General features: G+C 46.5%; 1 protein-coding gene across 5 annotated transcripts in view; it reads right to left on the reverse strand.

Annotated features, from left to right (window-relative positions):
• Positions 1-15,059, reverse strand: part of CENPC (centromere protein C) — a 1,046,742-nt gene that overhangs the window by 175,750 nt on the left and 855,933 nt on the right. For all 5 annotated transcript variants that reach the window (XM_085636509.1, XM_085636507.1, XM_085636508.1 and 2 more), the window contains one exon: positions 13,616-13,717. In XM_085636509.1, coding sequence (XP_085492635.1) covers positions 13,616-13,717 — 102 coding nt within the window. The remainder of the gene's footprint in view (positions 1-13,615; positions 13,718-15,059) is intronic.

A 15,059-nucleotide genomic window follows, 5' to 3' on the forward strand; every position in this document is an offset into this window, starting at 1 on the left:
GGCCCTATGGAACAACGCCTTTCTGACAGAGTAGTGCAGGAGTGCAATACACTGGCCGTGGCGCGCGCAGATCCCCCTGCACCCCCTGTCGAGCGTCCTGGAGAGGGCCCACCACCGTCCAAGAAACAACGCCCAGAAGGGGTGGACGTGGATGCCTATGCGCGTCTTAAGACTGCGTTTCTGGCTAAGGCGACGTCGGCTGCCCCCGTCACCCCTCCGGCGGACACCCCTCAGGATATTCCGGACCCTCCTTCCCCCGGGACGGATAATGATGACACCCAAGGGGACACGGACGAGGAGGCGGGATCCTCACGTCCTTGGCGCCCGTCCACTACTACCTCCACTTCCACACCACCAGAGGAGGACTCTGACATACTTAACCCTGACGAAATCATGCACACCTTGGTCTGTGGCCTGGGTTCCCGGCGACAAGGTAGCCAGACTTGTCACGGGTCGACTCTGCAAGCCTCTCGAACAGGAGGCTAGGGGTTGTTTGGAAGTGGAGTGTCTGAGGCCCTCCCTGCCCGACAAGATTGCTTTCACGCCGGAGTTGGATCCTAAAACGGCCACATTTCTGGCTAAGTACGTGAAGGATCCTAGGAAGGGTATAGACAGATCCTGGTAGTCCTGTCAGGACAAGCTCCTCGATGCTATCAGACCAATGACAAAGATATTAGACATGGCAGAGGAAGCCAAGGTGTCCGCATCTCCCATTTCCCCAGAAGTCCTTTCAAATTGGGTCCAGCGGGCTATTATCTTCACGGGCAACGCTAATTGCGCCCTTTCAACCGAGCTTCGTCGCTCGCTGTTGATTAAGCTTGACCCTAAACTTGGGGATCTGGCCTCCTCAGAGGCAGGAGCAGTTGCCCAGGGGGGCCTGTTCGGCGACCCTTTTATTAAGGAGTTAGGTAAATTTGTTTCCACATTTACTTCGCTGGACAAGGCCCAGTCCAGTATTGAGAGAGTTTTCAATCAGCGGGTTTTCCGCGGGGCTGGTCGAGGCAGGTTTCCAACAAAATTCCTTAAAGGGACAAGGCTCTGGTATATATAACACAACCGCGAATTACACAAACTTCTATCCAACGTGAGGACAGTGTTTCAGAGGCCGGGGAGGTTTCAAGTCTAATTCTGGCGGCGGAAATTCCAGAGGTAAATGTCCTTCCAGCATCGCAGGTTTGCATCGGGTGTCGACTAGCGGCCTTTCGAAGTGCGTGGGCGGCCATAACTTCCAATGCATGGGTACTTCAGACCGTTCAAGGCTTTCATATAGAGTTTTGCGGAAACCCTCGGCAAGAAGCTCGGCCTCGACCGCTGACATTAAATTACCCAGAAGCACAGTTGATCGACGAGGAGGTCTCCGGGTTGCTCCGCAAAGGAGCCATTTGTGGATCAACTTTGCACCCTCATGGTTTTCTCAGCAATATTTTTCTGGTGGACAAAGCCAACAGAATTCAACGGTTGGTTGGTATACCGCCATTTCAAGATGGAGGGAATCCATCTGCTCCGCGACGTCTTTCTGCCTTCCGATTGGATGGCACGATTGGACTTGAAGGATGCCTACCTGGTGATTTCCATCCATCCGCCTCATCGACGGTTCCTTCAGTTTTGTTGGAGAGATCTGGTATACGAATTCATTACTCTTCCATTCGGTCTTTCCTCAGCCCCTTGGTGCTTCACCAAGGTGCTTCATCCCGCAGTGGAGTTCCTCCGAGCGCAGGGAATTTGCATGATCGTGTATTTAGACGATCTTCTTCTTATGGCGCAATGTCCTCAGACCCTATCGAGACATCTCCACCAGACGGTGCCTCTTTTGCAGAATCTAGGTCTCATCATCAATTCAACCAAGTCGGTTCTCAGACCTTCTCAAACTGAAACGTTTCTCGGGTTCGTGGTGGACTCCGTCCGCGCGACGTTAAGTCTTCCGTCGCGGTAGATGGCGAAAATTCGCCACGAATTACAGCAGACTGTTTCCAGGCCTTTCACCTCTTTACGTCACCTGGTCCGACTGGTAGGTCTTCTGGCATCATCGATCCAGGCGATCTTTCCGGGCCCCCTACATTATCAGGCCCTCCAACGCCTCAAGGCTTATCATCTGAGGAGAGGGCAGTCGTATGACCATTCAGTTCCCCTCTAGGCAGAGGCCAAGGAAGAGATTGCATGGTGGTTGTCCCATATGGAGCATGGAACGGACTAGCAATATTCGGCTCGGTTCCAGACCTTGTCATAGAATCAGAAGCCAGCAGGTCAGGCTGGGGCGCTCGGTGCGGGGATTTTTCCACCGGAGGGGTTTGATCCTTGGACGAACAGGACCTTCATATCAACTGCTTGGAGTTTCTAGCGGGTTCTTTTGCGGTACGATGCTGGACCAAGGACAGGGTGCAATCCTGCGTCCTTTTGAAGAATGACAACATCTCCGCGGTACGGTATGTCAATCGATTGGGAGGTCCCCGATCCCAAGCGTTGGCGAATCTGGCAAAAGACTTTTGGGGGTTCTGCCTGGATCATCATATCTCAGTCACGGCGGAATATCTCCCGAGCCAGAGCAATCAGGTGGCGGACTGGCACTCGAGGCATCTATACGATTCCAGCCTTTGGAAGCTGGACTCAAATCTTCCAGTGGTTGAACGCTCTTTGGGGGCCTTATTCGGCGGATCTCTTTGCTTCTCAGCTGGACCATCAGGTCCCTCGGTTCTTCAGTTGGAGACTGGACCCATTGGCTCTGGCCACGGACGCCTTCCTTCAGGATAGGAGCGCAGAACGGGGCTATGCGTTTCCACCTTTTTCAATGATAACAAGGACGGCGTCTCAGATCCGTCGGCAGGAAGCGGAGGTGACCTTAGTAACACCTTATTGGAGGTCTCAAGTTTGGTTTCCAGTTCTTCTGGAACTTTCCTGGGATTTTCCAGTCCTACCCCCCCTGTGTCCTCATCTGCTTCTGAACCCGGACGGAGTTCCTCATCACCTAGTCACACAGGGTACGCTCCGCCTCATGGTGTGGCGACTTTCAGGCAACGGTGGGCGCTGCTGGGTCTTTCGGGATAGGCTGAGACCCTCTTGTCAAAGGCTTGGGCAGATAGCACCACAAAACATTTCCGGTCTGCCTGGACGAGATGGGGTCGTTGGTGTCTTCGAGGGAACCTGGATCCCGTGGTCGCAGGTGTCGTTCCTATCCTGAATTTCTTAGCAGGCCTGGTGTCAGAAGAATTGGCGTATCGTTTTATAAACGCGATCAGGTCGGCAATTTTGGCGGGTCATGTTCCGCTAGACGGATCTCCAGTAGGGGAACATCCGTTGGTCTGCAGCCTTTTGCGTGGTATCCGGTTGTCGTTGCCTACGAAACCTCGTTATTCCGTCCTGTGGGACGTCAATCTTGTTTCGAATCTGTTTCTTTCTTGGCAACCGAATAACTATCTTCATTTGAAGGAACTGTCTTCCAAACTCGCTATGCTTGTGCTTGATCTCCTGCAGGAGAGTTTCAGACGTCCGGGCTTTGGACATCTCGGCACGGACTATTTCCCCTGAAGGGGTGGTTTTCACGGTAGGCCGACGTACTAAGTCTCATTCCCGATCGGTTTCATACCGGCTTTTAGAGACACCCCGAAATTGAGTGTGGTGGATTGTCTGAAGGCGTATGAGGCCTTGACGCAAGAACTCTGACCTCCGGGCGAACAACAACTCTTGATAGCTCTCAGGAAGCCGCACAAAGCTGTCTCCTCCCCCACAATAGCTAGGTGGGTGCGTTGGGTAATGCAAGAAGCAGGTATTGATATGAAGCAGTTTGGTGCCCATTCCGCTAGGGGCGCAAAGCCTCGAAAGCTTTCGCGCTGGGAGCGCGTCTGGAAGATTTGATGCGTGCAGCTGACTGGTCTTCGGACTCTACTTTCAAAAGGTTCTATTTTAAACCGGTGCTGGATGTGGCGCAGTTAGTAGTAGGTAAGCTTTGTACTAGCATAATCCGAAACCTCCGGTCCTGACATAGAATCGGAATTTGCCTAGCATCGTAACGGTAAGTTCCAATTCTATTAAGGACACGGAGACGAGGATTAGCCCTCCCGCGGCACAGTGGTGCAACCCACCCGTATGGTAGTGTAGCGATTCTTCAGCGTAGGTCAGGAAAGATGGGTTTCCCTGCACCTACAGTTAAGGCTCTTTTCCCCTGTATGCATGTTACCAGGTCTATTGGAAAATGGCGCACGACGGACTATATGTCTCAGAATCCCTTGGGATGTAATGCTGTAAGATGGATAAGGAGACGTCTGGATTTCTGCTTCTGTAAAGCCCTTCCCCTTCCTGGGGTCGGGGCTTGACAATCTCGCCTGTTTTTGAGTTCGAGAAAGTGGATGGTATTCCCCACTGGTTTCCTGGTTTGGATTTGTTGTTCCCTAGTGAAACTCTTTCGACAAGCAAGGCAATTGCTTTTCGGAGGCCCAGGCTTGCTATGAGAAGTTTTTCAGTTGGTTGACATGAAACTCTTTTGTCAAGCAAGGAAATTGCTTTCAGAGGCCCAGGCTTTCTCTGAGGAGTGTTCCAGCTGGTTCACATTAATCACCGTTGCTGACATGTCTTAATTCCGAAGTGTTTGAAGGGCTGCTTTAAAGGTCAGAGGATTCTGTTTTTTACCAACGCTGGAAACGCAAGGTATTTCGACTCAGTCGGAAAGAAAGTGCTGGAGTGCTCCTTCTGTTTTTTGAAACAGTTTAATTTTGTAATTATTTCCACGCTGTTCTTCTCTTTTGGAGCCTGTGCCTACAATCTACACTGTACTTGCAAACAGTGGTTTGGCGCGCAATTGCTCAGTGGTATTGAACTTGATCTTGTGACTACTGCATGCACAATTTTATTCCTTCGCTATTACACTGTGCTATTAACAGCATTCTTGTGCTCTTTTATGGTGCTATTCATAGTCCTCTTAAGGCACCATTTACCGTGGCTTTGTTTGTTGATTGAAATCATCCTTGGATTCAGTGAGCTCTAACTCCCTTGCATTCTAGTTCATCGTCTCTCAGTGTATGGTCTCACTGGGATTGACTAGTCTCAGACCCTTCTCTAAGAGTATTGCTGCTTGTTATATTGTGAGTATATGACATAGGAGCATCCTGTTGTGTGATATGAATGAATCCCCGAGTTATTTCTCATATCCCTCTCTGTTCTTTCATCTGCAGCTTATGTTTGTGGGGTGACTACTGAGCCATAGACCAGACTTAAGGTATACGAAGACTGCAGCATAACAGCAGAGTTTATTATTTTATCCCTTTTCCCTATTCCCCGGGGTGCTTCCTTACATAGTAGTGTATATCTACTCTGTGTGTGGTTGTGCTCAGGGAAGTAGGGGGACTTCTCTATACTCCGTCGTCCCCGCTGGTGGTACTAAAGGTTAGTGGCATTACTTGTTTTGGCGCTGCGGACACATCCTGACAGGTAGTAAGTAATCGGTTTATCCTTTCATTGTGGTACTGGTAAAGTGTTTACCTTTCTTTATGGTACAGTTTTTGTAAAATGTTCCGTATTGTGCATTACATGTGGCGTTGGGAGTTTTTCCTAAACCTTGCGTTGTCTTTGTTTTTCCAGGAAACGATGGTTCAAAACAGGACCAGTGACGAGATGGCGTAACTTGCGCGAAGAAAGCGGAAGTGAGGAGACAAACATGAGACTATGTACCAAGGACAATGATTGGATTCCTCCCTGGTTGTATGGAGTTGTCGTTTTTGTAATGTTATTGATTTCTTTGAAGATCTTTCTGGCTGCTACGAGTTTCTTTAGTAATAAAGCAAAGAGAGATAAAAGCATGATCCTCGCCTCCGTGTCCTTAATAGAATTGGAACTTACTGTTACGATGCTAGACAAATTCCGATTCCGGTGCAAGATCCTCTTGTGTTGTCGAGACAGGTGGATATCTTCAAAGGGTAGCCGCATCGAAGAGCAAATACTTAGGCTCAGAAGCTCTGGTACCATACTCTCCTTACCCAGTTCTGGAAATTAAGTTGACTTGAACCAGTCATTCCAGATTTTTCTCAGAAAACTAGGTAGGAGACATAGCTGCTGTAATGTGTAAGGGAGGACTACAACAGAATGCATCTTCTTGTGATTTTCCGGAAGAAAAAACAGAATGCCCGCCGTATTTGTGACAGCGCACATTGTAGGCAGTTGCAAGATATTGCCAGGGCATGCACCACTTGTTGCAGATGACCCTTGGAACATTGGGAATGGAGATATTACTCACTCTCCCCCAGCCAATGCCTGATCAGCACATCGGATGTGCCATTTTGGGGCCCAGTCAGATAATTGGCTACTAGAAAGATGTTCAACTGATTCTGCCACCTCCAGAGAATCAGAGACTGCTGGCACAAGATACAAGACCCTACTCCATACTGCCTGGTGGTAATAGCATCTGTGAGGACCTATGCTGGTAGGAAGGCTTTCGGACCCAGACAAATCGCCCAAAACTCCAGAAATCTTATGCTGAGCTGGCTCTCTGCAGGGGATTAGTGGTCACTGATCTCTACCACTCTTAGATCATCACTCCTACAACCCAGCACTAATATATCAGTCACAACCGTGATGTCTGGTTGGAGAAGGGAGAGAGGCCTCCTGCAGGTCAGGTTGGCACTCTTCTGCCACCACAGAAGATTCTGACCAGTCTCCCATGAGACCTGAATGGAGTAGAACCGGCAGGCCTGATGCTGAGCCTACTGGAACTTAGCATTGCATTGCCGCAAGGGAATGCGAGTATCTCCAACATCAGAAGATGGGCTTTAACCACTGCCATACTTTTTGTTAGTATCTCACAGGCAGAAGAGAGGCCAAAACGGAGCATAGCAAATCGTAAGTGTTTAAAATCCTGTGAAAGAAATTAATTACTTACCTGTAACTTACAGTTCTCCAACACTTGTATCTTTCATATATTCACATACTTCAAAAATTCCCTGGCGTCAGGCTAGCAATCTCCAGTACATCAAAACAGCAGTATACAATATAAAATTTACATAACAAACAGAATACAGTGTAAAACGGCCTTAGGCCTGAAACAATACTATATATTTACTAGCTCATACACCTCATTAGTAAGAACCTAAACTTCAGCCAATGAGGTGGAAGCTCAAGCACTCCTACTCCCCCTAGAGGCTGCCAAAGCTCAGATTTCAAAGCACAAGTGTGGAAATAAAATTGAATGAGCCTCTGACCAGGGAAGGGGGGAAGGTTGTATGTGAATACATAAAAGATACCAATGTTGGAGAACTGGAGTTAAATGTAAGTAAGTAATTTATTTTCCAACACTGGATCTTTTATATGTTCACATGACTGAATCAGAATAGCAAGCAGTACACATTATAATACATTCCAAAAGCGGGTTCACCATTTTCGAAACAGGTTACTCAGAACTGCCTGTCCCACTGCTGCATCAGCTTCTGCGTCCACATCTAAGCAGTAGTGCTTTGGCAATGTGTGCAGGCTCTTCCAGGTGGTTGCATGGAAGATGTTTTTTAAGGATACCCCAGCATAAAGTGCCGCCATCTATGCCATGCTCCAAGTAGAATGCGCCCTCACTTTTCCTAGTAGTGGGTGCTTGGCCTTGGCATGATGGAAAAAAATACAAACCGAGCCAACAAGCTATCCCAAGCTACCAACAAGCTATGCTTCAATACGGGTTGACATGGTATGGGCAGTCCAAAAGAGACAAATAGCGGCTCGGAAGTGAGCATGCCCTTTGTTTTGTCTATGTAGATAATGAGGCAACTACCAAGTCCAATGAATGTAAAGATTTTTCTGCTCACGTAGATGGATTTTGAAAGACAGTTTGAAGAATGACAGGTTCATTTAAATGAAAATCAGAAGGAACCTTGGGTATAAACTTGAGGTTGGTTCTCAATATTACTTTGTCCTTTGCAAACCTAAGGAAAGGTTCCTTGATGGTGAATCCTTGATGTTCTCCTACTCTCCTTGCATATGTCATAGCCAAAAGAAGAGCTGTTTTCTATTAAACTAGTTTTAAATGTGCCTTATGAATAGGTTCAAAAGGAGAACCAGTAATTGAATCAGTACAGCATTAAAATCCCATGGGAACCATAACTAAAGAGTATTTAAGCCCACTGTTCATCAGACCCATTAAATAAGGAAGGATTTCACGACGTTTTATCTTTAGTGAATGGTGACCATTATTCCTGCACTACATAAAGAAACGCTTCCACTTTTCATTGTAGGCCTTCGTTGTTGACAGAGCTAGTGCTTGTGTGAAAATACTCCTATAGTCGTGCGGCAGATCTAAATGATCAAACTCAAGGTGGTCATGTACCAAGCTACCAAGTTCAACGACTTGGGATTGGGATGGAGAATCTCTCCATGATATCTGGACAGAATCTTGGGGTGCACTTACAGAGCAATGGCTGAATGTGCTGACACCCTCAGGAGTTCAGTGTACCAGTACTGGTGTGGCCACAACAGAGCAATTGGGATCAGAGTGCGATGATCTATTTTCACCTTCCTTGGCACCCTAGGGATCAGGGGAATAGGTGTAGACAAATATCTTGGACCAGCTGATCGAGAAAGCATTGCCCATCATCCCTGGATGCTAAACCCTGCCTGTGAAGCACAGGTATTTCCTGTTGATTGGGGTAGCAAACAGTTCAATTGTTATCCGAGATCGATTGTAAATGTAATCCACCTGCTTCTGTTCTAGTTCCCACTTGTGACAATCCAACATTTGTCGACTTAGGGCATCCGCCTTATCGTTCTGGAAACATGGCTAGTGTTCAACAGTGATGTTGATCTTGTAAGAAATGGACAAATTCCACAACAGTTGAGCCTGTTCTGAGAGGGATCGGAACTGCGTTCCTCCTTGCTGAGCTATATAAAACGTGGACGTTGTGTTCTCGTTCTGACGTGGACTGGTTGACCTATTAGCTTGGTGTAGGAGGCTGGCTTAGTATATGGTGCACACTTATTTAAGTGATGCACCTTGCACTTATCTAGGCAACTCTTATGGTGATTTTAGTGGTCTTTGATAACCATAGAAAGCTCTCAAAGTGGTAGCTGTGGAGAGCAGCCTTCAGGTTCATCTCGAAGAAGTGTTAAGCCCCTTGTTTTACCAATTAAATCATGTACTGTAGGTTAAATGAAAAAGTAGCATACAGTGCATATATTTTTTTTAAAAGTCTATTTATTACACAATACTCACTAACACATTGGCATATCTCCTACCCGGAGATAACCACACCACTACACAACAATACTTCAATTGCAAATAGGTAAGTAGCACAAAATACAGTGGTCTAAACAGGCAGACCAAATCATATAATAAAAATATGGAATGCAAACTGCAGGAGAGGACGGGACTTGAACCAGAAGATTCAGAGGAGCCAGGGACAGAAGGAACCACCCAAGGTAAGTACCCAGAAACCCCACGGAGGATGTGTGCCGAGTGGGAACACATCTGCATTCCCAATGGAAGTCAATGGAGAAGTTGTGGTTGCAGTTTTGCAGAAGAAGGACCCTTCCCGGAGGACCCCGAAGAAATCCCTTGGACAACGGAAGGTTGGACAGCCGCCCCACCCGTGGATACCCCAGAGACCAGGTTACCTACACCGGGTAAGCCAGGTGCATAGGGGTGAAGAGACGTCGGAAACCTCAGTAGACGACAATAGAAGACTTGGAGAAAAGTGCCTCTGGAGATGAAGGTGAAGTCGTCCGGTGGAATCCAAGGATGGATTCTGAAGATAAAGAGCCTGCAAACAGAGGGAACAGAGCCTATGCCACACAGGAGTGACCAGGAAGCACGTAAGAGCAATGCCCACCAATTTCGGACGGTTCAGACGAGTTGACGGTGACCTTGTAGCTGCAGCTGTCAGGACCATGAGGAAGATCAGGAGCTATGAATGAGCTATCTTACGTTGGATGGCGATGACCAAGGTGTTGGTGTCCGGAAGCACCTCAAGCACGAATCAGGGCAGGCCCCAAGCAAGCAGGAGAGCGCACTGGAGCATAAGACTACCCTCAGGAGGACCCACAGGCCGAAGGCACAGGAGTCACAAGAGGACCTCGAGCAGCTCACCACGAAGGAAGGAAGACCCATAGTCTAGGGATGCGGTGAAGACGCTGCACTTGGCAGGAAAAGATGCTGGAGCTCATTGTAGCCAGCAGATATTTGGAGTGCAGCACCAACAAGTCTTGGCAACTGCAAGTCGACACGGTGCCTACGGGTTCGGTCCCAGCGTTTCAGACAAGGGATACTGGCCTCAAAATTGCATAGAGGACCGGTCAGGCCTCGAGGGAGTTGTAGAACCACCACCTGTGTTGATGAGCCTTTTGAAGTCTGTGGATGTCAGGAGCAGCAGACAGGTCAGCTTCGTTGTGGTGTCTGCAGATGCAGGGGAGTGACTACTTCACTCTAAGGGAGATTACTGCTGGTGTCTTTGATCCCCACAGGTCTGTTGAAGAACCTGGAAGAAGCACAGACACAGAGGACGAGGAAGACTTGCAGAACAGCGAAAACAGGAGCAGCAGGATTCTTCCCTGATGCAGTCTTGGTTCCAGGTGAAGTCAGTGTCCAGATGGTCGAAGAGTAAAGTGGTTTCAGGCTTTAGTCTTGTCCCACGATGAATCTAAGGAACCACCCACAGGTAAGCCCTTAAATATCCTAGGGAAAGGGTTGGAACAACTCAGAGGTCCCTCCCAGAGAAGGTTCTGGTCAGAGGGGAGGATACTACCAAGTCCTTTGTCCAGTTTCGTGCCAGAGCTGGAGCCAAGGGCTCCCTTAACTGGTTCAGACTGGAGAATGCCAGAAGGGCACCAAATGTGCCCTTCAAAGCTGTCTGGTTGCGCAGGCAAGCGTCCCCACCCCAGCAAAATACACTAAGTCCTGTCTGGGAGGGCGTCACACCTCCCTGCGACAGGAAACCTATTGTTGTACCTTCCCCTGCTCGAGCTTGGCTCAGCAGCAGGAGGGCAGAATCTTGTCTGTGGTCAGCAACAGCACTAGTTTGCTGTCAGACCCTGAAAGGCTGTTACTGTTAATGAAGGGGGGTACCTGAGATGGTACATGAGACCATACTTACAACACTGGAATCTGTGTTGGCATATGATTCCAACATGTCTGATTTTGGTGCATGACTGATCTACACTATATGTTTTAAAATGGTTGACCCCACTTACAAAGCCTGGAGAATCGACTGAGGGGGTTGTAGGGGTGTTCTGCTCATGCAGGGGCACCCTCACACTTATAACGAAGCATCCCACCCTTAGGACTGAAGAGCCTGTCATAGGGGTGACTTACAGGTTTTAAGTGCAGTGACCGCCGATACAAGAAAACATTTATCTGTCATGAGAGGTGCAAGCACAGTTTAAGTAGACTTCTATGGGTGGCAATTCAGACTGTTCAAGGCCCCCAAAGCTATAAGAACTGCTTGGGAGGCAGTTGTTTTTAAATTAAACTGAATTAATAAAAAACTGTTGGTCTGCTCATCTTTATATTTCAGAGACAGTGCCACCATATGGCAGCTGTCATAAGGGACAGTATTGGCAATTAAGAGCAGGTGCCGAGCACCGGAAGCCACCGGCTCAAATTAAGCACCGATTTGATGTGTTAAAAATAAGTTGTGCGTGTTACGTCTTGTGTTCCTGTTGAAAACTAGGTAACGTAGTAAATACGTCTCACCCTATTCCAACAAACTTGTAATGAGGGCCATAGCACTAAAAATTCTAATCCTGCAGCATAATGTGCATGATGACAACCAACATTAAAGAGAAGAAAATTGGAGCCTGGCGCAGACTGTGACGCATGCTAGGTGGCGGTCCCCTTTATTCTACTGCTCTCCCTCTTCATGATAACCCATGGCTGCTCCCACTCACACGGGAAAGGCTAGGTCAATGCACACTCCACCAGCATAACCTATTCACCATATGCGACCTGTTCCCGGACGGCCACATTCTACCATTGGTCGAACACCCACAGGCACGGGACATCCCATCCATGGGCCTTTTCATTTTGCGGCAACTCCGGAATACTTTAAGGTCGCTGATGCTTTCCTATCTGCTGCCCGAGGATTTTTCTACCCCTGATGCGGACGGAGATCACATGACTTCTAGACTATACCGACCCTGTCTTGCCCTGAAACCGGACACCACTACACGGGTGTGGGAGGCCTGGCGACAGAACTGGGGGTGACACTCACTGATAAGATATGGACATATTGCTGCACGCAAATTCAGCGCATCTCTATCAGCCATAGGCACAAGCTTTTGCATTTTAAATGTATACACTGATGCTACCTCTCTCCACTCAATATTGTCACATTTGATCACACAAGATCTGATCGAGGTTTGAAGTGCCATGCTCCGGGGCAGCCTTCGCACATCTAACCTGGACATGTCCAGTGGTGGACTCCTACTTGATAGCATTATTTGAGCACATATCGGCCATGAGTGACATTAAATTATTACCATACACTCTAGTCACACTTCTGGGATATACTGTCAGTGTACCCCGCTACTCGCTGCCTCTCTTCCCTGGCACTATTGTTGGACAAACGGGAAATTGCAATGTATTAGGGAAGCGCCAAGCCGCCCACCCCCTCGGAGTGGCACGGGAGCATGAGTCAATGTGAGGGCGTTGGTGAAGACTATGCCTGTCTTCAACGGCTGCACATCCCAAAGATATTTTGCTGCCTTTCTATATATATCTCCACTCTCTTGGACAGGCTGTCACCGACTGACGTTCCTCTCCACCACAAATACTGGTAGTTATCCTAGGTCTAGGTCCACGTCCGACGTCTGCTCCCAAACCCTTATATGTCATGCTGTTCGCTATCTTCATGTGATGACTACCCAACTCAATAATGACATCTATTCAGTGAAGTTGGTGATGTGATTTTTTATATTTATGCAACTGTTTATGGCTTGTTGCTAACTGAAATTTAATAAAGACAATTTAAAAAAAGTGAATTGGTAGTTTTCCTGCACGCTAGGACCCTTTGTTAAATGAGTTTTGACGATGCTGTCCTTAGAGTTTAAATTCATTGTGTGTGCTTCTACGTACAATTTTCACTGTTACCATAGCAAAAAGTAAGTTTTAAAATGTTGTTTGAATGTTTCAGGGTTCTCCCCAACAGTTTGGAAGACTATTTGAAAATAGTGGAAGATCAAAGTGCATATATTTATAAAGCATCAAAAGCAAGCGGATTCCCATTTGGAGTCAAAAAGCAAAAAACATACGTTTAGGAATGCAAAGCCCTCATCATATTTGGTGTCCCTGGCATAGTTCAAGTTAGATTTACATTTCTTGAGTATCTTAATATCTGAAAATATAGTCAGACGTGGCATCAGCGGAGGAACAGGAGCAACAAGACTGTTTCTTTACTACTATCCCGTGCTGAAGTTGAAAGGCATTTCAGGATGGTAACACCATTTATGGAGAAAAGAATGAGAAAGATAAAAAGAATACTGCACTGTATATTTCCAATTAAAATGTAATTTCAATTTCAAATGTTCATGGAGAATGTTGCATGTTTGTGCTTCTACACTTTCCAGTTGATGTTTTCTTTTCCATTTTTAACTCATAATTTAGCAACGTTTTCATATTTCTGTATAAATAAAACATTTGTAATTTTTTCAAATAGAAAAGTACCTTGCATTTCCCTTTGCTCAGGTCTTTTTGTTTTTGCTTTAACTCTGCGATGAAAATTCTCTTTGTATTCTGGAGAGAGTATACCATCGACCACAAAGCCTCCTGCAAGTCACAATAAAACCAAAAATGAATTCAAGTAAAGTTAAGAACTTACAGGGCCAAAATTAATTTCATGTACAGGGATAAACGTCCTATGTTAAGTACAATTCTTCAATTTTGTTTGACAAAACTAAATGTGTACGTATGTAGCACAATTGAAAACAATCTTAAAATGTGCACTTACCTTGTAACAATGAAAACACAAACGTATTTGTTTAAAGAAACATCACTGGCATCTTGACTCCTTATACTGGGACGAATTTCTGCACAAACCTTAACATGCTAACTTCACAAGCATTCCTCCTGGACTCATGGTTGCCCAACTAGCTTGAGATCAAATTTCATTTTGCTCAACCGTTTCCTCAACAGAATGCAATCAGAATAAAGATGGCAAAAACAAGAAGGGAGTGAAAAAAGAGATTTGGTGGAAGGAGAAAACGTGTGACTACACTTATGGTAGGAAAAAAAAAAAGAACAGTTACTTACCTGCATACTGTGGTTCTCCAGTATTGATATCTTTCATAGACTCACATGCTTGAATCTTCCCTGTCGTCATGGTGGGAGTCTCACAGTAGTTAGATAAGCAGTACATTAGAAACCATCAAAAAAGAAAGGAAAACTTTAATGTCCATCAGCATCTGTCTGTAGGTCTAAACTTTGAACAATCAGAGACGAGCCCTAGACCTCATTTCCCCAGCAGAACCACCATACCTCAGATTTTATGCACAAGTGTGTTTGGGATAATAGTCGCATGAGGTAAGAAGTGGCAAGCCTAAATGGGGAGGAGGGAGTGCCGCATGTGAATCTATGAAACATATCAATATCGGAGAACCACAGTGTACAGGTAAGTAACTTGCTTTTTCTCCTGTATTGAATCTTTCATAGATTCTCATGCTTGAATCAGAGTAGTTAGCAGTACCATTCTTTTAACCATAGCGATTAGGCAAAGACACCTCTGTATGCCTTATGAATAAATATATACTGTGACAAGAATTGAAAATAAAAAAATTATCTTAAATAAATATATATATATATATATATATATATATTACCTACTGGCGGTCGCCAGTAGGTAGTTATAGTTAGGACCACGTTTCCATAGGAAAACCTCAACATTCTATTTTGAATAACTTTGGCGCCGGTCGACGAATCCTCGCGAATTTCTCAAAATAGGTGGGGCGCTACGCTCCGCTCCTACCCTGAAAGTCTCGGGGGGATCCGTCAAGCGGGGGCTGAGATAAAAGGGGGGTCCCAAAACGCGTTTTTCCCATGCATTTTTCCATAGGACCTTTAGAACGACCTACAGCCCGAACGGCTGAACAGAATTACTCAAAATTTGGCAGAG

The sequence above is a fragment of the Triturus cristatus genome, chromosome 2_1 (genome assembly GCF_964204655.1).
Source record: "Triturus cristatus chromosome 2_1, aTriCri1.1, whole genome shotgun sequence".
Lineage (NCBI taxonomy): Eukaryota > Metazoa > Chordata > Amphibia > Caudata > Salamandridae > Triturus > Triturus cristatus.